Genomic DNA, 24,655 nt, shown 5'->3' on the forward strand with positions numbered 1-24,655 from the left:
AAAAAAGTGTGAGTGTTTTATTAACAGAACTTGTCAGCCTCGTGTTGTAGTAACTGTTATTAAATTGTTCAGCACAAGTTACTTTTATGCCAAAATAATCTCCAGGCAGATCGCAGATTATCACAACAGACAAGAAGGCAGCCTAGATCTGTATGGTGATCTCTTCTATTTTACTTTTTTCCTGGTCAATTTACCAGGCTGACTAAAGAAATCGATTCTCTTAATTTCCATTAATTAAGAGTGCAGTCATCCCACTCAAGGGCAGGGCTGTTGTTCAGAGGCACCTGGATAAACCAAAAGGATGAGGCTGACAGGAATCTCATTGAAGTCAAGGAAAACAGAGTTATGTGTCTGGGATGGGGTGAAGAATGCACCAAAAAGTTTCACCTCAAAGTGAGGAAGAAATGCTTTATGTTCAGGTTGATACGGCACCGGAAAGGCAGCCTAGGGAGGCATCGAGCAACTTTTTGGTGCACCTGGAGGTGCTCCTGTGTCACCTGCTCTGGGTAACCCTGCCCTGCTTAGACAGAATCCTGAACTGCTCTGGGGCTCTGCGCTGGGATTCTTATTAGCAGCAGAAAAGAAAAAAAAGGACGATAGCCCCTCGGAACGGGGAGCACTTGCTTTAGGGCGAGCCCGCAGCGCCGGTGCCTCACAGCACCCGCTGGAGCCATCACCGCCGTTCAACACACGGCGTCGGTGACAAGAGAGCTCAGGAAACCTGGCCGAGCGCACTGCGAGCTGCAGCCGGAGCAGGTGCCCTGAGGCCCCGCTGGAGCAGGACTCAAAGCTGGGGACCGCTCGGGGCCCGTGTCCGGCCGCTCTCGCCGTGAGGGGCGGGCTCGGGGCCCGTGTCCGGCCGCTCTCGCCGTGAGGGGCGGGCACGGGGACCGCTCGGGGCCCGTGTCCGGCCGCTCTCGCCGTGAGGGGCGGGCACGGGGACCGCTCGGGCCCGTCGGCCGTCCGTGAGGGGCGGGCACGGGGACCGCTCGGGGCCCGTGTCCGGCCGCTCTCGCCGTGAGGGGCGGGCACGGGGACCGCTCGGAGCCCGTGTCCGGCCGCTCCCCCCGTGAGGGGCGGGGCGGGAACGGCCGCGGCAGGAGCCGCCCCTGCCCGGCGCAGGCACCGCCCCCGCGGGGCCGCTCCTGCCCCGACTTCCTGAGGGCGGGCGGGCCCAAGATGGCGCCGGGCCGCTGGCGCCAGGGGCGGCGGCTCCTCCGCGCTCTGCTGCTCGTGGCGCTGCTGGGTCCCGCCGCCTGCTTTTCTTCCTCCTTCTACAGCCCCGGCGAGCCGCGGAGCAGCGTGCGAGTGCTGTGCGGCTCCAACTGGAGCCTGGTGTTGCAGGGCCAGTGGATGTTGGAGTTGTGAGTAGCGGCCGCTTTCCCGCCCGCTTCGGAGGCAGCGTGGCCGGGGGGGCGAGGGGGGTTCCCTGCGAGGAGTTCCCCGCGGGCATGGCCGGTGCCTCCAGGCCCGCTGTGGGGAGAAGGGCGCCGGGCCGGCCTTCCCGCCCTGCGGAGGGGCCGCGCTGCTTCCCCACGCCGGCAGGGGCTGCCGGGCACGGCGAGAGGGAGCGGCGGGCGGTGCCCGCGGTGCCCGGTGCCCGCCCTCAGCCGGCGGGCACTGCCCCGTCTGCGGGGATGGAACCCCGCAGAACCCCGCCGGTTCCCGGCCTGTGCGGGCACGGAGTGCCCAAGGTTAAACGGGTCACTCCAGACAGAGGGGAATGAGGGATGTTGAATGAAGGACGTGGAGGTGTCGGAGCGAGCCCAGAGCAGGCCACCGAGTAAATCAGGGGAGTGGAGCAGCTGTCCTTTGAGGAAAGGCTGAGAGAATTGGGGTTGTTCACCCTGGAAAATAGAAGGCTTTGGGTAACCTAATTGGGACCTTCCAGTACCTGAGGGGAATTTACAGGGAAGATGGGGGAAGACTGTTTACAAGAGTGTGCCATGACAGGCCAAGGGGGAGCTGACAGAGAGTTGGGTTAAATTGGATATTGGGGAAGAAATTCTTCACTATGGGGATGGTGAGGCCTGCCACAGGTTGCCCAGAGAAGCTGTGGATGCCCCTGGATCCCTGGAAGTGTTTGAGGCCAGGTTGAACGGGGCTTGTAGCACCTTGGGATAGAAAAAGGTGTCCCTGTCCATGATGTGGGCTTGGCACTGGATAACTTTCAAGGTCCCCTTCCAGCCCCAGCCATTCCGTGATCCTGTGAAGCTGCTGTCCCTCAGCTTCTCATCTGAGTGTCCAAGGTTAAAAGGGTCACTCTGGGAACAGTGTCCAGTGCTGCCCCTTGCCCTGCTCCCCCACCAGTTTCTGTGTGGGCTCTGAGAGGGCTGAATTCCATAGGGAACATTTAGTAGGAGCAGGCTTCCAAGGCAGGATTACATAATATCCCAGCCTTGACTTGAGCTCAGAATTCTCATTCGAGGGAGATGCATCAGATTTCATTAACTTCTGACTGTTCTGGAGTGGTGGCTTTGCTTGGGACATGACACAGTTCTTGATATGCACGTGACTTTATTTTTGGTGGAGCCTCGCTCACCTGCTTGTATTTAGAAGGGGGGGGAAGGAGCTTGAGGGGTTTTTTTAAGACAGCAATGAATAAAAAAGTAGTTTAAGTAGGCAGTACAGCCACGTGGTACCTGTGGGCTGTGCAGCTATAAAATAGGATTTTACTGTGGCATGTGTGTTACTCTGCTCAAGTGCTTGAGTTTAAAGCAGTTTGAACATCTGAACTCGTCCTTCCTCCTAAGTACTTAACTAGCTCCTGAAAGTTTTGGCTTGCCCTTGAATTTGTTTTATCTCCAGTCTCATAGCAGGATGGACTATCACCTTTCTTAGGGCTCAGGATTCTACTTGACCCTGGTGTTAATCAGTGAATAGGTGGTAATGATCTTGAAACACCTGATAGTGACCCGGGGATGCCAGCTGTTGTGGTTGACGATTTAGAATGGCTTTTGTGTCTCCATTTATTGAGATCTAAAAGGTGGAGAGAAAAATAAATTTGTTTTCTTCTGCTCTGAGGTTATGTTTTAAATTGAAGTTTTTTCACTTAGTTCAAGGTGGAAGCAATTGTATGGAAGTTACTGGTTCATACACAGGTTGTGTTTTTTAAGAAAAAAGGATATTTATGGTGACTCAAAGTTTTTATTTCTAAACGAAAATATTTAAATAACTAGTGGTGTGTGCCTCCGAAGAAGAAAAAAGAGAGAAATTGACTGAAATGAGAAGTGGTTGGGGTAGCAAACAGAGTCCTTGGGAAGCTTTTACTGCAATTGAAAAATTGGTTTTTGGTTTGGAGTGAGAGGTTGCTGACCACAGCAATGGTGGCAGAGTTAGCTTTAGAGTTAGCTGGGCATGGTACATGTTGCTGCACTACTTAAATCAGTCTCTAATTACATTTGGTGTTTGATGTGTGAGAGATTCTCAGGTCTTCACACTATTTCCTGTGGTTCATTACTGAGGCTTTCTGCTTTTCTCCTGAGGAGGGACCTTTGTCTTTAATGAGGATGCAAACTCAGTGCTGTCTGTGTGGAATTAGTGGGAGTTTGAGCTCTAGGACTGATTTTTTTTTTTTTTGTTTTTGTTTTTAATGTTTCCCAGGCAGAATCCGGTCCGGGCTTTTTCCCCTGTGCGCTTTCCGGGTGAAATCTGATCCGAGTTTCCCCCCATCCTTGCTCTGGGTCCTCATCCTCCAAATATCTTTGAGAGAAGGGAGAAAATTCAGTTTTATTTTGGGAGTGAAGCTGGGGCAGGCAGCATCTTACAGCCAGTGAGTTTTTCCATGGGCAGCAGCTGCGTCCTTCTTGTCTAAATGTTCCTCTGGGCTCGTGGCCGAAACTTAGGGTGAGATCTCAGCCCAAGTGGCCTCAGTGGGGAGAGCAGCAAACGCAGCCTAATCCAATTCTTGCAGTAGTTGCCGTTCTGATGGGTTTTGTCTGGTTTAGAGCTGGTGATCCAAACAGGAGCCCTGCTTGTCAGTCCATGCATTCCTTCCATGCTGTCTCAGGCTGGCTGGCAGGACTGCAGTGATCTTCATTAAAACCTCATTTGTTTGAAGAACCTCGTATTTATTGATAAGACCCTTGTTTTCTGAGCAGTACTTTTTTTTTTTACTATTGCATCTTCATGAAAGAAAATATTTTTTTCATCAGCTGCTTTTTTGAGGCCTCCTGCCATGATAGGAACAGGTACAGCTGCTGTTTAATGTCATTTTTTTATTTGGGATATTGGAAAATCACTGTGTAATTCCACTTTTTTGTTCTTCCCAGGTGCATGAATAGGGAAACTTAAGTTTGAAATTACTTGTGGAGCAGAAATGGGATTTTTTTCCTTCATTTCCCCTAGCTGAGGTGTGTGTACTTGTCTGGCTTTTTGCAAATATTTCATTATTAATAGGTGGAAAAATTGCAGGCCCTGGAAGCGCTGCTGCATTTTATTGATAAAAATGTTGTGGAGAAGGTTCTGTATCTGCCAGACATTGCACCATTTTTTGGATGGTGTTGCTATCACAGCACACAGGTCTGGGCTGGAGTGCTGTGAGTGTGGTGCTGGGATGAGCTGTGTTTGAAAGTTTCCCTCTTTCCTTATCTCTGTTCTGTAGCTGAGATAATGATTCATTATGATGAGTTTTCTTTTTGTCTTTAATATTGTGTCTGTCTGGAACACAAAACTAATTTCTGGTCTGCTTACTTAAAAGCAGCATTTTGCATTTGTAAACTAAACTTGTTCCAAACTTCATTTATCTTAATTTAACATCCTCTTGTTGTTGATGTAAATTAAAACAAGCAAACAAAAACCCCAACCTATCAATGAACTCGTTGTCTTTGTATTTCTGGTTAAAAAAGCTGTTTATGCTCTTGGTGCATCTGCAGTACTTCATGTGCTTGTTCCCACGTTGGGTATTAAATGTATTAAATGTTTCTCTTTGTTTCAGCACGGGCTTATTGCTGTGTGCACCTGAAAAAGAATGTCTTCATTGTCCATTTAGTTCTAGCCAGGTGAAAATCAGGAGACCAGTTAATAGTCATGTTTCTAAGGCTTACAGTGTAAGAATACTTTTTATTTTTTCACTGTCACTTGTCATGAAACCTTGCCCTGCTGTCTCCGTGGCCAGCTGGTTGCAAGGCTTCAGCCCTCCCACCAGCACCTTGAGTCTGCAGCTTCGGGGGAGTGTGCTCAAAATGAAACTGAATGTTTTGGCATGTGGATGGTTTCATTGGTTGCCTTGAAATACTTTGTGCAAATAAAATCCCAAAAGATGCGCTAAATATTTAACCGTTGTTGTCACCTAGGTTAAGAATTCAACAAGATTGAGAATTTTCTGTCACTTAAGGGTGTCTAGTCTTTTACTTCTTCTCCTATTCTGAAAAATACCCAGCAAGCCAAAACCCAATAAAGGCCAAAAAGCAGGGGCAATGAAAATCAAGTTATCAAAACTCTGTTTTGGTTTTGAAGCCTCTGCAGCTCTGCTGGCTGAGTCCAGAGGAAGTGATCAAACATTTTATTTAATAACTGAACACACAGCTGAGTGTTATGCAGGGCATAGGTTGAACAGAAACTGCAAATATGTGATGCTGAAATATACTTTGTAGAAGAAACAAAACAGGTGCAGAAGGGGACTTAAAAACATGGACAATGATAATTAGCATAATTTTTCATTGATTGATGTGCTTTCTATTTTAAAAATAATTTCTCCTTCTTAAAAAAAAAGCCTTGTTTGGTTTGGAAGGGTTTGGCACTGGCCAGGAGAAAACACAGTTCATCTAGAGCTTTTCTTTTGTTGGTATTACAAAGCTGCCTAACGTGCCCCAAGGCCTAGCTGTGTTTAGAATTGTCTTTTTTTTTCCATTTTGTATGCTTGTGAGATCTGTAGCAATAAGGCAAAACTATTTAAAACAATAAAAATAAGAATTTTGTTCTGATGCTGCTTTTACCATTCTGTTGGGTATTGTCCCCACATTTTTACTCTTATTTCAATAGCATTCCCAGTATGAATGCCATCAAGCTGCTTGGTTTCAGCAGGTTTTGCTATTTTCTGTTCAGCAAATGCTCTCATGCCTGTATCCATGAGCTGTTTTTCCTTTCTCCTTGACTGGTGCAACTTGGTGAAATTGCCATTTGAGCAGAGTGTGGAATAGTACTCGAGGTTCCATCTGTGGTTGTTGGTGATGGTAGTGAGAAGGCAGATAAAGAGTCAGTGAAATGTACTTGAAAAGGGTGGAATGGTGAATTCAGTAGCCAGGCAGGTGCAAGCACAGAGAGAAGTGGCTGGGAGCTGGCAAATATCAGTACATCTTAGCAAAGTCTTTGTGTTTACTGATCCACTGGGGGTGATAGGCAGAATGGCATCTTTGCTCTGACTGGTTTTCACTTGACTGGGTTTCGTTGTACGGCCTCAGTGAAGCTGTTGGTATTTGAAAACCTAAGGTTATTTCATGATTTAGATCAGAGTTAAATAGAAGTCAAAAACAAAGCCTGAGTCTGAGCGCTTCAAACTTTGCTTTTCAATTGCTTTCTTTATGCCCTCTGCAAAAAGCTTTAGGTATTGTAATGGAGTAGGGGGCAGGAGAACACACCTGGATCCTTGGAAATAGTGAGTTTATTCTGCTGAGGTCAGGTGTTGCTGCAGTGATAGATGTTTGCTGCCTTTTTTGTGGTGGGATGACCGTGTGTGAGAGCATTTCAGCTGAAAAACTCTGCTGTGGAAGAGGTCTGGAAGCATCAGGAATGAGGTGTGTGTTGAGGAATGTGCAGTACCTGCTTGCAGTGAATAGTTTGGCAGTGTGTCACTTGTAGCTTTGATGGAGATCAGTGAATTGCCTTTTAATGTGTAACAGGCTCCTGAAGGCTTTCTTTCCTTAGCAGAGTGCCCAAGTCCTGATTTAAATTCCAGAAGACTTTGACTTTTGACTTGGAGAGGCCTGTTTTCTTGTCACACTTGTTTGCACTGCACCTGTGCCCTACAGGTTAATAGAGCTACCCCCTGTGCCCAGGGAGGAGGAATGGGAGTGACAGCCCAAAATTTGGTGGTGTTGACAAAGTGCTGATTGTTTCCTGGCCTGCCTGGAGTATGGCAGAAGAAATTGGTTACATCTGCTTTTGCCAGGGACCTGCTCTTGCATGTTGTGCCTTGGAAAGTAACAAAGACTGGTTCCACAGCAGACACCAGGGTCTGTTTCCCTGCTCCTACAGATGATATTTTTTTCTGTGAATTTAAGAATGGCAGTTGTACCATAATTCCTTTGGAAATACAAGTCTGCCACAGTTCTAAAAACCCTGTTGAAATCAAGTACTTCCCACAGTCCTTCAGGGTGCAGAAAGTTTTTTGAGACTTTTGATAAGATGTCCTAAGTGTGAGGTATTTTACTGTTCAGTAACTTACCTCCCCTTACACGTACTCTTTCAGTATTTTAAGACTGAGAAAGAGACACAATGAAGCTTCGGTAATGTAATTTTTTTGTTATGTTTGGAGGGCAGTCATGAATTCCTTGATGCTGCACAACAAATGCAGACATGAAAGCTTCAGGAAGGTGAGGGTGTTGAGGTAAACAGCAGAGGTAACTCTGGCAGAAATCTGATGTCTGTTACAAGTTCTTTCTTGAGCTTGTGGGGACAGGCTGTTTCCTGGCTGGCAAGAATTGGATGTGTAATTTCAGGAATGTAAAGCAAATATTTTAATCCCGATTGTCTGTGCCAGTGTTCACCTGGAGTGGCTGGATTTGCAGCATTATATGGAACTATTGCCATCCTATGTCCAATATTGATACTAAAAATTAGACAGCCAACAACCTTGGCTTTTTGTGAAATTCACTGTAATGTCCTGCCACTGCTGAACTGTGACATGCTTAGATTTTCATGCTGCTTTGAGCTAAAGGATATATTTTCAATCATATGAGTGTTGGTTGTGTATTGAATATTCTACTTCATTCAGGAGAAATGCTCATGGAGGTCAAATATGAATATAAATTTTGATGGGGTTGATATTTCTATTCCAAAGTCAGATTAAATGGCCTAAAGGATGTATTCATTTTGAAATCTCATGGTGTGAATCTGAGACATCTAGAGCAGCTGGATTTAGAAAACAGTCAAACTTCTCTCTCATTTTAGATCAACACCGGCTGCATTATCTGATGGATGTTAGCAGGTTCTTATTTATCAGTCAAGCTTGTATAATGAAATAATCCTGTTTGTAAAGTACAGTACCTGCCAGACTGTTATTAAAAGCTCTCTCTGGGCCAGCAGCACAATGGAAAACATCACTGCATGCGAGACTTGTTTCCAACATCTTTTGGGAAGATACTGAGGGGCTGTCTCTTGGCAGGATAAGATTTATGTCCTTTTTGCAGATGCTTTCACACAGAATGATGTTGACTTAAAAAGACAAGATGTAGGCTTCCACAGTTAGACTCATAAATTCCAATATAGTTAAATAAATCAAGTATTTTTAATTTGTGTCCTATAAACTGCCAAGTGACAAGATTTCCTTTTTTAAACACAGGAGTTTAAAAACTACCAGAAAGCACTCAGAGTACATTTCATTTCGCCTCTTCTGTGAGAAATGACCTGTTTTACATGAAGCTTTATTCATATGAAACATCTGGGGGTGGCTGGGGATATCTCTGTCTGCAGCCAGTAGAGAAGTAAGCATTCCTGCTGAGAGCCAGAGAGCAGGGATTGCCAGTCCCTAGGTCACACAGCAGTGGTGGCAGACAAACCCAAGGAGTGGAGAACCTTGGAAAGGTTCCCAGTGATTGTTTAGTGCTAAGGACCCTGCCCAGGAGGGAATGTGTTTCTGTGCTTTGCAGTGGATGGGGAGCATGGTGGCATCTGTGGAGCCCTGTGACCAGGAGAGTGTCCCCAGACTCACTGCTTTTATGGTGGCATCTGTGGAGCCCTATGACAGGGACAGTGTCCCCTGACTCACACTGCTTTTGCTGCCAGGAGCCTCCATCCCTGCCCTGGTAAATCAGATTCAAGCCCATGAAGGTCTCTCCTCATTGGAAAAAGGCTGAGTCTGTGCATGGGCAATTGCTCCAGCTCAGTCTGTACCTCCCAGTCCTGGTTCCCTGCACAAGTTTCATGCAGACTTGGCCAACCAAGTTAGGCTAAAATACAGAAAGGTGGAAAAAGGGGATTTTACCATCAATTTTATCTGATGTTATCCTTTATATTAGCTGTTCTGTTTCCAGACAATAGGTGCAAAATTGGTTTAATTCTTCTGATTGAGAGTGTAGAAAATTCAGCTCTTGAAAAGAGCACTCCTATTTTTCTGAAATAAATCCTGGGTAAAAACAAGATAATAAGTATGAGCAGCAGGAATTTGATGTGTGCTCTTTTTAAGTCTCTCATGGCTGCTATCAAAAAGGGCATGTTGTGATGTATGGAGTAGTGGGTTAAGGCAAATGTAATTTCAGGAAGTTCTGAGGTGTGGGAAATCAATACAAAATGTTGTGATGAAGGATACTGCTTCAAAGGACAACCTGGCTTCAATAATTTAGATAGCTGCCATGGAAATGTGTTTTATTTCCTATTTAAGTAGAATAAATCAGAAGTGGTGAGGAGTTTGGAAATGAATTTCTCAAATCTGATTTGTTTTGTTCTAATAGCATGGGAGGAACATAGGAATTGATAAAAAAGCTTTGATTGTCTTACTCAGTAGACTTGATTAAAAAAACTGTAGGTTTTTTCCTTTGTGATTGACATGTTTGTACATTCTCAGTGTGATAAATCTATTTGCATGTCTGTAAGTGGAAGTGTGTTAAAATATTTCCCTGCCTTCCCCCTTCAGTTACGCTCCTTGGTGTCCAGCCTGTCAGCAGATGGAGGTGGCCTGGGAGAGCTTTGCCAAGGAAAGCGAGCGGCTCGGCATCACCGTGGGGAAAGTGGATGTCACTCAGGAGCCAGGTACTGCATGAAACAGAGGGTTTCACTAACAGCAGTTATTCAGCACAACTACCATTTGCTGTTTGTTTAGGCTTCCAAGTCAAAATCATGTTCTCCACACTGTGTTTCTCCATACAGTTCATATTTCTGAGCTGAAGTTTATAAACTCAGTTTAAAGGATTAAAGATTTGGAGGCTGATTTGGCTTAATACTGACTTACAAGAGGCTTATTCTCTATTTTAATCTTCACTGGAAGGTGTTGCCTGTCTCATTCCTCCAGCCTGTCTGCAGAAGATTCCAGCTCTGGAGCCTCCTGTTAGGAGAATTTCTGGGTGTGGTAGAGCAAGCCTCCTTTAATTAAAGCTGCTAACTGTTTCCAGCATGTTGCTGGTTTATTGTCTGCTTTAATTGTGGCAGTGCTTTGTATTAAAGATGTTATTACTGTTTCCTGTTGGTGATGCACATATGCAAATATGTTTATAAAAACACTTCCCTAACTGTTCACAGAAGCACAAGTGCAATCTAATTTATTCCTTTGGTGACTCCCTTCAAAGTTTTGAGTGTTTCTTAGTACAAGCAGTATTAATATTGTATAAACCTCTGCATCTCCTGAGAATGCTTCATGCTTCATGTTTGGGCTTTAAGGGGATAAAGGACTTTATCAGAAGTATCAAAAGACTGAGGGATGAGATGTTATTAGAAAAAAAGAAGCCAGACTTCACTGATTTTTCTTTGTTTTTGCCTTATAAAGTGTGTGAAAAATAAATGTGTTTATTAGTTGAATACATCCTGAACAGATTTACTGTATCAAAACTCTTGTCTCAGAATCGGCAATCTAAGTTGACAAGAAAATGCCACCTGTTCTGGACCCTGTGTAGGTTCATGTCTTGTTAAAAGTTCACAAGTATACAGAAAATCTGGTATCAAAAAGCTGCCTGTACTAATCATTATATAGTGTATTAAACAGATGAGTTTTAATATTACCTTATTTTAATAGATGTAAACTTAGTACTTGGATTTCTAATGTTGCTGAGAGTCCTGACCCCTAAGCGTGGGTTTCTTCTGAGTCCAAGGACTGACCAAAATGATGAATTTGTTCCAAAGCTCATGTAATAAACCTCCAACATCCAGCTCAGTGCTGAGAGCTGCAGGCACTTCTAGAATTAAGGAATGCTCAAAGTGGAAAACAAACATTTATTACGTATTTGGCCTTTGGTGCTGATGTAATTTGGAAGATATGAGTTTCTATGGAGCTCTCCAAACTTACTGAGGTATTTTTACTGTGGGCTTTGCATCAGCCTTTCAGTTGTGCTTAAGTGCTCTGTCTCCTTTCTTGATTGCACAATGGTACTTTAATTAGTCTTAGTTATGTAACCCCTTCATTGAATTGAAAGTAGTCAAAATGTGTGAAATTAGGGGAAAACCACGAGATGAGTGCAGAGTTACATATAATTGCACTTCCCAAACCGGCAGGAGAAAGTGGCCATTCATGGTGCTTAATTGCAGGAGATGCCTGAAGAATGAATCCACCAGAGTCTTAATGGCTTCCCAGCTTGTATCAGTCCCTTGATGTTCCAGCCTTCAAGTGCTTCCTCTTGCCTCATCTTCTCCATTGAGACATTCAGTATGGAATAAGCACATAGTGGAGATGCTTATGGACCCTTGAATTCTGCATATTTGTGGTGCCTTTTTTAAGCTCCTGATCAAAATGTTTACCTGAGAATTACAGCAAGACTTCTTGGATCTTCTGTGTTTTCTTTGAGTAGTTGTTGGCTGAAAACAGTTGGAGTTTTAGATGACATCTCTATTCTCTGTGCATTTTCAGAGGTGCATACCTCTGAAATACCTCAGATGGTTTTTAAATTTTTGATTAACTGCTGGTTTCATAGTGGGTGTCAGCTTCTGATTTACAGACAGAGACAGATGCTTAACTGTAGCCAATTCAAGATTGTATTAAACAGGCACCAAAACAATTAAATGTGTTATTAAATTTTGTAGCTGACTCGCATCTGCTTTTACCAATCTAGGGAGGTGCCTTAGATAACCAGCAAACCTCCACCAAAAATACTGGGGGAGCTTAGATGCATTTCATAACTTTTAGATTTCAGAGTTGCTTCTGAGGTGCTCATCCTAGGACAGGTCACAGGTAAGAGGTTTGAGTGGTTTTATTTCCTTTGCCTGAGTGGCATTCATAAGAACTTCAAAAAGCCTGTCAGTGTTCCCATGACTTTCTCTGTTGTTCAGCTAATTATGTTCTTTGTGACTCTCCACCCACTTTTCCTTGTGCAGCTGTGCTGTCTGCTTTATTAATTCTGCTGTTACACTTGTGGGTTTGTTTGCTTTCTATCTCCCTGTGCTGGCACAACTTTTAGCTGTTTCAGAAAGTTTTTCATCACCCTGCCTCTTGTAGCAATAAAGGCAGAGAGCTCAAAAGTTGAAGTAAAGAAGCTTTCCTTTCTGGGACTTTAAAGATCATTTGCTTAATGTGTCTTCAAAAAAAAAACCAAACAACAAAGAAAGCCATAACCCTTTGACTATTCCATAGAGGAATTCACACTGAGGGAAACATTACCAGTGAAACTGTTAAAAATACCTGGCTTATTTCAATATGGCTCGTCTTTGTCTCTAAAGGCAGGAACCTTCTTGCTACAATACTTTTCCATGGCTAATCCTGTTGCCTAGAGCTGTTTGCTTTATTGAAGGCTGCACAAGGCCTTCATTTCCCAAAAGATTTTCACAGAATTTTCCGAAAGACAAAGTTAAATAACCATACTCTTTACACTGGTACTTTGTATGAATTGCAGATGCTGCCTATAGGAATTCAGCCCTTTCTGATGGACTCTGAGTGCATCTAATGCTGGGCTAGTCCAAAACTTCAGCTGTGTGCAAATACTGAGGAGACAAATCCATTGATGAGGAAAATTACCTCTCAGTAAACATCCTTCAAGCTAAACATTCTTCCTTCCTTTATATCCCATATTCAGTATCTGTTACTGTTTATAGGAAATCTGAAGACATACTAACCTGTATTTACAAAACAGTGGTGAAAGCTGTACAGCCTGCTCTAAAAGACAGATATGTAGCTATTTATAGACAAGTCAGAATGCTGAGAAATTGCAGTGTTACTGAACTGTTTGTGTGGTTTTCTTCCCTTTCTAGGCTTGAGTGGTCGTTTCTTTGTCACAACACTTCCTACAATTTACCAGTAAGTGTGTCATACTGGAAACAGCAGCTGTTGACTCCTACTTGTCACTTGATTTAGGGGAAAATGAAGGAACAGTGGTTTTGAATTCAGTTCAGGTTACTGTACCTTTGATTGCGTGATGAAATCCTTATGTGAAGCTTGTCTGTAGTTTAAGTGACTTTACTAAGTTTCCCTGTTATCCATACTATCAAAAATGGAGCAGAGAAGACATTTGCTGTATCTCTTCTCCAATAAGGTGATGCCATCCTTAAAATATTGAACCCTGCATTAAGTCAGTATTAGGAGTTGTGCAGATATACAAACAAATACATATATATTTGTTTATATACAAAAGAAATATATTTGTGCACTTTTAATTCTGACTTGTATTTAGAAATGGGTTGGTTGTTAACCTCACGTGCTTTGTGCATTTACTGCAGTGCCAGTGAATATTTAAGAAAAAGAGCAGCTTTATAGATGGCAAAACCCCTGCTGTTCAAAACCTGAGGTTTTTCCATGATGGATTACAGTTCCCAGGCCCTCAGCTCCGAGCCAGTGAGATCTGTGATGCCTTTGGGGTTTTGGCTGGGTTTTTCCCCGGAGTTTGGGGGCTGTGTGTGCTGATGGGGTTTGTTTTGCAGTGCCAACGATGGAGTGTTTCGCAGATACCGCGGCTCCCGCACCTTGGAGGATCTTCAAGGCTACATCTTGGAGAGGAAATGGGAAGCTGTGGAGCCTGTAGCAGGATGGAAGTCTCCATCTTCTATAATGTAACACTTGGTTTTTGTTAACAAGAGCAACGTTTTATATCTCATTATTCACTGAGGGTCCTCTGTTGACAGTTTAAAGACAAAAGGCCTTTATTCCTTAGGCTTGCAGGCTTTGCAGAAGCCATCAGTATTGACAGCCTGATTCCCAGCTTCTCACCTATGAAGGCAGCTGATTTTCTGCATTTGCTTTTGTTTGTCTGCTAGGGCTTGTTTATGTCATCTTGGAAAAGAGATTAAAAGAAAAAATATAGCCACTGAGCATTATGTAAAGTGGCATTTCTAGTATCTCCTGAATCCTGGAATCAAGTGTGTGTTTATTTAAATTACTGCTTCATGACTTCTGGCTACTGGTACTTTAGCTTTAAGGGTTTCTTGTTTATTTCTTTACAAGAGAGACTTTTGTCTCCCTTTGGAATAGCAAACAGTGTAGTGCTTACAGGATGTATAAGAATTTGTTTTTAGAGAGAGGGATTTGCTTAGAAATATTGTAGAAAGCTTGCATGGCACAAAGGATGAACCAAAGACGTGAGTGGCCTGCAGTTCATTCTGACTACAGCCATTTTGTATAAATTCACATCAGAGATCCAGAGAGGGTCCTTATTTTCCATGTGAGAAGGAAGAAGAGCTGTAGCATTTTTAGGAATGGGGAGAGAAGCTGCAGGGCTGCTTTGAACCTGTCCTTCCATTTCCTTGTTTTCCAGGATGCATGGCATGGCAGGGCTGTTTCACTTCTCGGGATGGATCAGGGTAAGTAACTGTGTAGTGCTTTCCATGCTCCTTTTATGCTTAGAATAATCATATGTTCGAAAGTCAGTACATAACTTAGTATTTTTATTATCTTTTTATGGGACTTGCATTGTGTATTGCACAGGAGAAGGGAGGACAGGGGTTTTTTAGTAATAATTTCTGGGTCTGGGGTTCAAACTGGCAATACCACTTGTGTAGGAACACGATGAATTTGGATAATAGAGTAATTATCAGAAGTAAAGGAGAAGTGCTTAGCTACACTGATGTAGGCTTTAAAATATTAAAGCATTTTTTACTTTAAAATATTTCAAGATGCTTTCATTTGGGAACTATCCAAGTTTTTCCATGGCATCCAAATACTGAGAATTTTCAGACTGTGGTTAGGAAGCATCCTCTTAAAACCTTTGAGTGTCAGTGAGATTGAGAGGCTGTATTTGATTGCAGCAAAATATGTTACTATTGTAAAATGTACTTCAGAAAAGAAATGTACTTGAGAGTTGGAACAAGTTCGTATCACTTTTACTGAGCACCAAACTAACACAGAATCAAGCAGAGCTCTGAGTTGTGTATCTTTGATTCTTTCACTGGATAATATTTACGTTTTATAGCCTTCTGATGTTTCTGTCCCATAGTTGCTCTGAAATGGTGCTGTTTCTCTACTCTTTCTTCCTGAAAGATTAACTGTCCTGGGAAGAGACCTCTAATTTGTGTTGCACTTAGATGAATATTTCAGGTGTACATTTCCTCACTCCTCCTGTTCTGCTATCTTTGCTTAGGCCTTAACAAATATCAAAAGATGTTCTGACATTTAAAAAGAAGACTCTGGAATTTTTGTGTTTAAACTCCTGTAAATGCTGCTTGTGGTTTGTTTTGAAAGAGATTTAATGTCATAATTGACTTCTTACCAGCTCACTGACTCCATGTGCTTCTTGACTCAGCCAGTTGAATTTGTAGGTTTGAGGAACAGATTGAAGTTTGAAAGAAATCTTGATAGTGTGTTTGGGTTATTATATTTAAATTTAGAAGTGAAATAATTTCTTGAGTGTGTGGCTCCTTGTAGGAGCGAAAAATCTTAAGGAAGAGCTGAATGGTTTGATTTAGTGAATGAGCAGATGCCACACGAGGATGAAGGATGTTGTGATACTTTGCTGAAAGCTCTAAGGCTCCTCATCCATCCATTTGCAGTAAAGGTTGTGTGGCATCTGTAATGCTGAGTGTCTCAGGGAGAAGGAATTGTGCATCCTCTGCTTAAAAAGCCTTTCCATGTGAACAAATTAGTAAAAACCCTTTTGACACCATTAGATTTAATGGTGTCAAAAAGGGAAGATTTCAGTATAAATACTGTTAAATGAAAGGGCTTGATCAGACAGCAATTCATGCAATGGGGTTGGCAGTAGAAATCCTAAGTGGTCTCAGGTATGAAGTTAAGTATCTTGTTCTAATTTCCAGCAAATTCATAACTACCTCACTGGCACTCTTGGAGTTCATGTTTGGATTTCCTATGCCATCTTCATCTTAGCTACCTTACTGATTGGCCTGCTCTTGGGTTTGGTAAGAAAACATTCCTTTTTTTTTTTCTTGGTTAACTAGAACTCTTGCTTTGCGTTATCTTGTGAAAAAAATAAAACCAACTTTGCTCATAAGATACACTTAAATATACCTTGCTTTAATAATATAGGATACTAATATCTCTTCCCTGTGACATGCAGGGTGTGTGAGAGGGGGTTAAAGCTGTGCCAGGGAGGTTTAGCCTGGACATGAGGAAGCAGAGAGTGGTTAAACACTGCAAAAGGCTCCCCAGAGAGGTGGTCAGTGCCCCAGGCCTGTCCCTGCTCAAGAAGCATTTGGACACTGCCCTCAATACAAACCAGGTCACCTTCGTAGGAAATCTTTTCAAATTCTTATGGAATGCTTCAGTTTAGATTTGTTCAGTCCATTCACTAAAAGGAGTGACTCTTGTATTGGCCTTTTTGTATCCACGACTTTTCTACTTAAAGGTGGAGAGTGTGGTCAGAGTTGGTCAAGATTCCAACTTTGTAAGAACACAGGCTTTGTGGAGGAGAGTTTTATTAACCACAGAGGAATTGGTTTTGTGGCAGTCAGCAGTGTAAGGGGTCTGCCACATTGTTACTCAAAATCAAAGGATGAGAATGTTTTTATGGCTTTGGAGGTTTGGGGGTTTAGGTTTTTTCAGGTTAGTTGCCTGTTCCAAAAGTGCATTGTGCACCTGCAAGGGCAGTTCAAACAGTTCTGCTGATAACTGGTTTAGCCTGCTGCTTAGTCACTGTTCCTTGTAAGATGTGTAGAAGTTGTTTCTGGGACATGGATCTCTGCCCTTCAGCAAATATTAGTGAAATAAAGAAAAATTTTTGTCAGTATATTTCCCAGTAGTTCTGGGAAGTGACTTCAAAGCAGTTGAAATTTGAATTTAGGCAAAATCATATTTTCTACTCAGTGTGCATACAGAACTGTTGTATACGGGCAAATGTTTTTGATTATTCAATTTCAACAACTTTTATTTTTCTAGATGGTAGATTTTCACCAAATGAGAGCAAAACAAGTTAGTATATCTAGGAGCAAGTCAATGTCATGTTTTAAAAGATAAATCTCCTTCTTACTGCTTCACTGAAAAAAAAAAACTGAAAAAAATGTGAAGTTAATCTCCCAGTTCTTTTTGGAAAGCTTTTCAAAGATTGAAATATATTTTTCACATGGTGTCAGCTCTCTCTTTTTCTGTGCAGTATTCTTAGCTTGTGACAGTGAGGCACAAATGTCTTCCTTGCATTTTGAGTTCTGCACTGGGCTGGTCAAATAATGAGCACAGGAGGTGGAACACACACCTGTACTGGAGAGCCAGATATAGGAATGGAATAACATCCCAAAATACAGCAAATCTTGACCAAGATTTTTTCAGGGATTTTCAGAAAGTAAAAATTCTCAACTGTGCTCTGAGCTGTCCTTCAGCTTGAGCAGTGTCAGTACTGAATAAATTTAGTAAAGTAGGAGGCAGAAAATGGGTAGTAGAAGGCAAGGAATGCTGGTTAGTACACACTAAGAATGCACTTTTTTCCATGTTTTTATTTAGCTCTTATCTCTAAGCAAGATAATACAGTTTTGTAAGTTTGATTGTGTATCTCTATCTAATAGGAATAAGTGCAGGGACTTTTGCAATTGCTAATAAATGCTGTTTTTATTATTGCTAATGAATGCCTTCTTCCTTTCCACAGGTCCTGGTTTTGATTTCAGACTGTCTCTGCCCAGCCAAGTCAAAACACAGAGCTGAAACACCTGGTAAGAACTCTTTAAGAGGCTGGGGAGCTGGAGTTTCTGGTGTGAATTTGTAGGAGGAAGGGCAGCACACTGTTCAGATCTTAGGTGTGAACCGAAAACCCAGGAGCCAAGTAAAATTGGTTTGTCTTTGGTTTGTAACTCAGTGGAATAAAATGAAAGTCTGTGTGTGCCTGCCATGCAAGGAGAGTAAATGGAAGTGGAGAAGAAATCTACTGAAGATTTAAGGAAATAACTGAAAAGTAAGGAAAGGCTTTCAATCAGAACCACAGAATGGTTCAGGTCAGAAGGGAGTTAAAGGATCATCTGGTTCCAGTCCCAGTTGGAATAATAATTGTAATCAATTGTAATGTTCATCAGTATTCCAGAGAATGTCCCTGCAGCTTGGGAAGGCTTTGCTGTGAGGGTCAGTCTAACTGCAGTCTCTGCTTTGTTTAGAAGAAGCAATCAGCAAGGAGAACGCGGAGAACGCGGCGCTGGAGCAGCCGGACGAGGCCGAGCAGCTCTCCGCCGACGAGGCTGCCGACGTCAAAGATCTCTCAGATGGAGAAGATGCAGCAAACTCGAGTGCTGATGAGTCAGAGGAGGATTTAGCACTTGGAAAAGAATCAGGGGGAGAAGAAACGGAAGACTTGAGCGAGCAGCCTTTAGCTGAATCAGAGACTGAAAGCACAGTGAGGCAGCGAAAGAGTCAGGGCGCTGAGAAGGAGCTATAGCTTCCCCAGCGCTGTCTCTTGTACACTCGGACCAAAGATGTGTCAGGCCCCTCCAGGGTCTGAAGCTGGAGCTTACACTTGATTTGTCGTTGGTGTTTACGCAAAGCTCTGCTCTGCCAGCAGGCTCCTCTTTTTTTAAGCTTAGTACTTGCTTACTTTCTTTGATAAGCACATTTGCTGTGTGTTGTGTGACCTTAGCTGTGACAATCAGAATCAGTGTCTTATCTGTTCCATGTCCTCTGAGGAAAAGGGGGTGTCAGCCTCAGTTCAGCAGCTCTGAAATGATCATTTGTGTGTGTGTCCCTCTAAGGACTGACCTGAAGCAAGATCAGGACTTTTAACTCCACAGTAGCTTGGCAGGACTGTGACTTTTCTGTCTGAATGTTGATTGTTCCCAAATGCCACAGAAGCACAGAGACAATTCACTAGTGAAAGGAGGCACTTTACTGGTCTTCTATCAGAAATGTTGTGTACCGTGGGGGTTTTTTTATCACTTTCAGCTGAAGCACCTTTCTCTTCCATTTCTATTTGTGTTTGTTTTGGAAGTTGATCCTGCAGCTCACCCCCAGATGTGTCAGTTTTGGTGATCCAGAGGCTATGTAGCTTGAGTTGTTTGACCCAAGGAGTTGGAGTAATTAAAAACATCAGGCAGAAAGAGAGTGGCAGCTAAATGTTTGAAATGTATTAGAACTTCTAGAAGGTTTAAAGGAAATTATTTTGGTGGGGGGGGGGGAAATTTTGCCAAAGCACAGGTTTTTTTTTCTTTTGGTAATTTATTCCCATCAGGAGATTGCAGCAGGAAATGCTCACTTTGGAGTCAGTAAGTTGTGTTTATCTTGCCAGTACAAGTTTGTCATGTGCAGTGCAGTCCTGTCATTCCCAACTCAGAATGCTTTTGGCAGAGCTCAGGCTGCTTTAGTCATGCTGTCTGAAGAGACACTTGGGGTTTTAGCTTTGATCACTTTTCTACTTTTGGAATCACCACGTTGGGGAAAGAGAGGGGACAGGTGGATAGTGGTGAGGAGCTTTGGGTTCTGCTGCTTCTGTCAGAACAAATGTGCCAGTGTTGACCTGTGTACATGGCTTGTCAGGTAGACAGCATTAGGTGTGGTTAGACTTGGGTCATCACACATATCAGTGTATCACTCCTTTGGGTTAATATGTAAGTCTTTTTGGTGAGGAGTACCCTCCATGAGATCCTGTATGTTCCTGCTTTGATGTATGACCATGAACGTAAGATGTGTCCTAATCTTGATATTATTTTAAAATATATATATATATGTTGCATAAACCTTGCTAACATGCATGAATTTCATCTTGTTCTTCAAGAATGAAGAGTGGTCAGAGGCGAGATCATCTCTTATTAGAAGCTGCAAATGCATAATGCTGGTTTCCTTTGAGACTGAGATTAATAGGGGCAATTTGTGTTGAAAGCTGTTTTGTTGTTGTTTTTTAATGCTTACAAAGAACATAATTGCCAAGAAAGCTCAGCTTTCCCATCTTATGTCCTGTCCCATAGGTTTTCAAACTATATGGTAGAAGCTCTGCATTTGTCTGGTAGAGCTGCTCAAAGAAGAAATTGACACTGCATATCCTGAATTTGAATTTCTTAAGGAGTACTCCCAGTCTGGAGTTTGATTTCCATGTAGTGGACACCTCTAAAAGTGCTTTCACATGGGTGGAAACACAGACTTGATGATATCTACACATTGCACTATCTTGAGAAGAGCTTGTGGTGTTTGGCTGTTGTCCCATGTAAGTGAGCAGGTAAAGATGGCCCAGCAGCAGGTGAGGCACACAGCAGCCTGGTGAAAGCTACTGTCATAAATACAAAATGTATTTTGTCACTTCTGTCAGCAGAGACCAGGAGAACTTTGTGGCCACTACAGTGAGAAGAGAAGAACGGTGCACTTAGAAGACATAAAGGTGTTCTCACAAGAGTTGGGTTTCCCTGTGGATTTCACAAGCAAACAAACCCACAAGTGGCACTCTGTCCTAAAAGGCACATGGTCTGTGAGATGCTGTGGCAGAGATCAGAAGCCCCTTGGTGTGGTGGGTCTGAATTCTCAGCTCACGTTTCCTCTGTTGTGGCTTGTCACAACAGCTGGGTTTGGGTTATTAAAACTAAAGGTCAGAAGTGTTTTCCATCATGGCAGACTGAGCTGTAAGATCACGGATGAGCAGGGGTTAAGTAAGCAGGCAGCAGGTGACAGCAGCTTAGATCTGTCTGATGAATCTAGAAATGAGCTTGGTCAGGGGCTTCTGAGGGCTCTTGAACAGAGGGTGGATGTTGTTCCTGTGTTTTCATCAGTAGAGAGTATTAGTGGTGGCTGGGTTTGACCCTGTTTGATGTGTGTTGGTGGATCTTACTGCAAAGATCACTGAACTGTGGTTAAGGCTTTGCTTAGAAAAGGTGATACTGTGCAGCCATGGATCTCTCCAACTTAATTTTACGTTTGTAGGAAAATTACTGTAGTGTGATACTGGAGGTAGTCAGTTTTGACTAATATTTATCAGGGAAACAGCAGGCAGCAAACACTGTAAAGGCTAAATTGGTGTTTAACAGAAAAACTATTAGCTGTGCAGTAGCAGTGTCATGTTAATATACCTTCCAGGATCAGGTATTTTTCCACTAAAAAGCATTTTAATTAGATCATGAGAGTAGTGCTAATTAGACTATGACAGTAGTTTTAAACTTGGTGTGTTTCCAAACAGTCAGGATCAACCTTTTGTGAAATCTGGGTGTACTGTTATCTCTGTTCTGTGAGGATTAATCATGAAGAAATGGAATTTGTTCTTGCAACCTCAGTATAGACAAAAGGGCCTTGGAGAAGCTGCTGTTGGCACTGTTCAAAATGTTTTGATGGAGGACAGTGCCTTAAGGCTTGTGAACTGGAGCTGTGTGTCAAAATTAATTTGAAATTGTTGAGAAGCAATTTAAATATCAATTGGGCTGCATGCCACTGGAACGGGAATGCTTAACAGCAGCTCATGGAAAGAAATCTGGCAGGTTCCTTTTTCGAGAGGCTGGAAATCCATCCAGCATTCCAAACCTCCTGTCCTTGGGATCTGTGTGAAACCTGTATGTGTGTCTTGGAATGCTCTGTATCTACTGCCCCCGTGGGAGTGGCACGTGTTATGTGGGTTTTCTTCTTGGAAATGTTACACAGGGTTGTCTGTTACATGAAAGTGTTGCAGATTTATACTTAGGCGTATTTTTACTGAAATGCCACATAAAATTTTGTATTTATGACCTGCTTGGAGTCAATCTTCATTTTCTCAGTGCAGAGTTGGTTCATCTGTGTCGTTAACAAAAGTTTTGGGTTTTTTTAAATAATGCTGACCTTCCAATTAATCATCGGGGTTGTGACTTGTGAAGATTCCTTAAAAACTTTGAAAGGAACCTGGACATCAATGAACTGCTTCCTTTTGGAGGGTTTCCCTGGAGAACCCAGGGCTCTCAGAGGTTCAGAATGGGGCTGGGTAGAACAGCATAACTGAACCCTTGAAGGCTTCACCTGCACATGAAGTAGTTCTTTCCCCTCCCTGAGAAACTCCCTAACTCTGCCAAAGCTGTGCTGACTCCCTCTGGGATTTGGAGGCCAGCAAGAAATGCACAGACCTAAAAGAGCCATCCTCAGGGTGTGGTTCACATTCCAGGCAGTGCTGCAGGAATAGGCTGTAGGGGCAGCTGTGCAGATGGAGAAGGGACTGCCAGGAACCATCCCTGGACCTCCTTGGAGCAGCTGCTGGATCTGACACCCAGATTCCTGCTCAGGTGAGTTACCTGAGCTGCCTCTCCCTGTGCATGGAGCAGCTGCAGTGCCTGGGCCATTTGTCATTCACTTTGGTTTTCTTCTTTTCCACTGGGTTCATTTCTGAATGCAAAGTGCAAGTTGGAATGGTATCACATGAAGCCTTGGGAGCGTTTTGTTTGCTGTCTCATCAGCTCCTTCTTGTTCTGTTTTCTGACATGAGAATATGAAATTATCTCCATGAAAACACCATGTGGAATACTACAGGCAAAAGTGGATCAGGTATTGATCAGGTTCAAGCAGTCAGACAAATCCAAGCTCCAGTTTTGTAGGGGAAAGACTGAACAGAACCCAAGTGGAAGAAAAGCTTCATTTTTCTATCTGGAACTGGACCAGTGTTAAGTCCCAGCTCTGGGAATACAGCTGCCCAGTAGTGTGCTGTCATTCCCTTCTACTGGGGAGTGAGTTGGGTTTCACTTCAGTGAGCACTGTGGTGATGACTTAATTTTAACCAAACATCTTCATTCCTCTCCCATTAGAAAAACCCCTAAAACTCTCTGCTTTTACTTTCACTTCATCTTTCCTGAGGAGAAAGGAAAGCTTCCTATTTAAACACACAGAATAAATGGGGATGTGTTTATCCTAATATTTTCATTTAAATTCCCATTTTACATGGAAAGGCTGGTTTTTTTTATGGCTCATTAGAATTACTTGGAGCTTGCTGGTACTTCAGACTTTTACATCTGTTAATCTGGATTTCAGAGGGAGCTGAACCTGCACACCACGGATTTTCCTGGCACAGGCTGGGCCAGTGCCTCACGTGCTTGCAGAGGATGCAGAAAGGACAGTGGCCATTCCAAGTGCCAGTCACGCATCAGGAAATGACAGGATCCCCTTGATAAGGACACTTTTTATGTCTTTGTTGCTGTGCTTGCGGGGACAACAGTAACACTGAGATCTTTGTAACAATCTACCCTGGATTGGTTTCATTGTAATTGGAACCATCCAGCTCCTCCCAAGAGAATGAGTCCTCTGCTCAGCGCTGCACTCTTCTGCCATCCCAGCAGTCTCCAGACTTCCCAAAACAGCCATCCAGGGGCCTGTTCCAGCCCCTTGCTAAATGGCCAAGGAGCTGTCCTCATCCCTGCAGCATCCCTTGGCTTGGACTCTCACCGTGGAGTTGCCAGATGGCTGCTGGGGTAAAAACTCCACAAGTATTTTCTGTTGGTTCTCCTGGTTGGCTTGGAGGGGACAAAATGAATTGGTTCAGCTTTGGCTGATGTAAGATGGTGTCCAAAATCACTCTAGAAAACAGGTGTTTTATGACTTTATTTGGAGACATTGTTGGTGGGGAATTCAGAAGCCAAAATAACTGTTTTACTTACTGAAGGTACTTGATAAAGCAGCTTTGCACAACAGTCTTGAGAAATGGCAATGGCTTGTACACTAAATGTTTGAATTCTATGCTGCAGTTAACTTCTCCAGTTAATCTTTACTGCAGCTAACTAAGGGAGAAAGTCCCAGCTGGGTGATGTTTCCCCTGCAGAGGTTTTTGTGTGCTGACAGGAGACAATTGATGTTGTCTCTCCGATCCTGCAGAAGGACACAGGACACATTGGAATGCTGTGCAGAAGTCTCCCTTGCTAGCAGGTCACAGCCACCAGGACAAGCAGGTTGTGGTTTTCTCTGAAGCCTCTTTTGCTTTTGCAGGTAGTGCTTTCTGAGCCACAAGTTGTGTCTGTTCAGTAACCCTCTGTGGGGTTTTTCCTCTGGAATTGGTGATGGATCTTTCTGAACCACAGTCAAGTTTGCATTGCAGAGCCTGGTTCAGCTGAGCTCCAGGTGTGACCCCATTCTCTGTTTGTAGCTCCTGCCAAAGGAGCTGGGGAGAAGCAGGAGATGTGGGAGGGGATGTTCACACCACCCTGACTCTGGGGTTTTTGGCATGGACTGTGGCTGTGAGGTTTGTGGGGTTGCTCAGGGAAGCTCTTGGCTGTTCAGCCACCATGCTGTTCCTTGGCTCCAGGGTTAAAGGTCAGACAGCCAATGCCTCATTAAGCAGCCAAGGAAAATCTCACCCAGAGAAATTCATTAAAATGAGGAGCCAATCACTAGGAGGGAAGCTGTGTGTGTTGGTGTCAGATGTGCTGGGAGACCTGGCATTAAATCTCACGTTTTCCTTAGTTCTGCTTCCCCTGTGCTGATACTGGCACCTTCCACCTTGCCCCAGCTCAGCAGCTAGCCAGCAGGGGAAGTGGTGGGTCCTGCTGGAGGCTCCTGTTCCAGTTGGACCCCTGAGCTCTGTGGAGC

General features: G+C 43.4%; 1 protein-coding gene across 1 annotated transcript; it reads left to right on the forward strand.

Moving 5' to 3' along the window:
- Nucleotides 1-1,141: 1,141 nt before the first annotated feature.
- On the forward strand, nt 1,142-21,843 carry TMX4 (thioredoxin related transmembrane protein 4). The gene is made up of 8 exons (XM_030235376.2): nt 1,142-1,364; nt 9,791-9,906; nt 13,045-13,090; nt 13,711-13,839; nt 14,541-14,586; nt 16,036-16,137; nt 17,814-17,877; nt 18,313-21,843. Exons 1-8 carry the CDS (start codon nt 1,180-1,182, stop codon nt 18,588-18,590), a joined length of 966 nt encoding a protein of 321 aa, XP_030091236.2. The 5' UTR covers nt 1,142-1,179; the 3' UTR covers nt 18,591-21,843.
- Nucleotides 21,844-24,655: the final 2,812 nt, after the last annotated feature.

The sequence above is a fragment of the Serinus canaria genome, chromosome 3 (genome assembly GCF_022539315.1).
Source record: "Serinus canaria isolate serCan28SL12 chromosome 3, serCan2020, whole genome shotgun sequence".
NCBI lineage: Eukaryota > Metazoa > Chordata > Aves > Passeriformes > Fringillidae > Serinus > Serinus canaria.

Coding starts and splice junctions, on each gene's coding strand:
- TMX4 (XM_030235376.2), top strand. CDS start 1,180: ATGGCGCCGGGCCGCTGGCGCCAGGGGCGGCGGCTCCTCCGCGCTCTG. Junction 9,907..13,044: donor GGATGTCACTCAGGAGCCAG/GTACTGCATGAA, acceptor TTCCCTTTCTAG/GCTTGAGTGGTCGTTTCTTT. Junction 13,840..14,540: donor AAGTCTCCATCTTCTATAAT/GTAACACTTGGT, acceptor CTTGTTTTCCAG/GATGCATGGCATGGCAGGGC.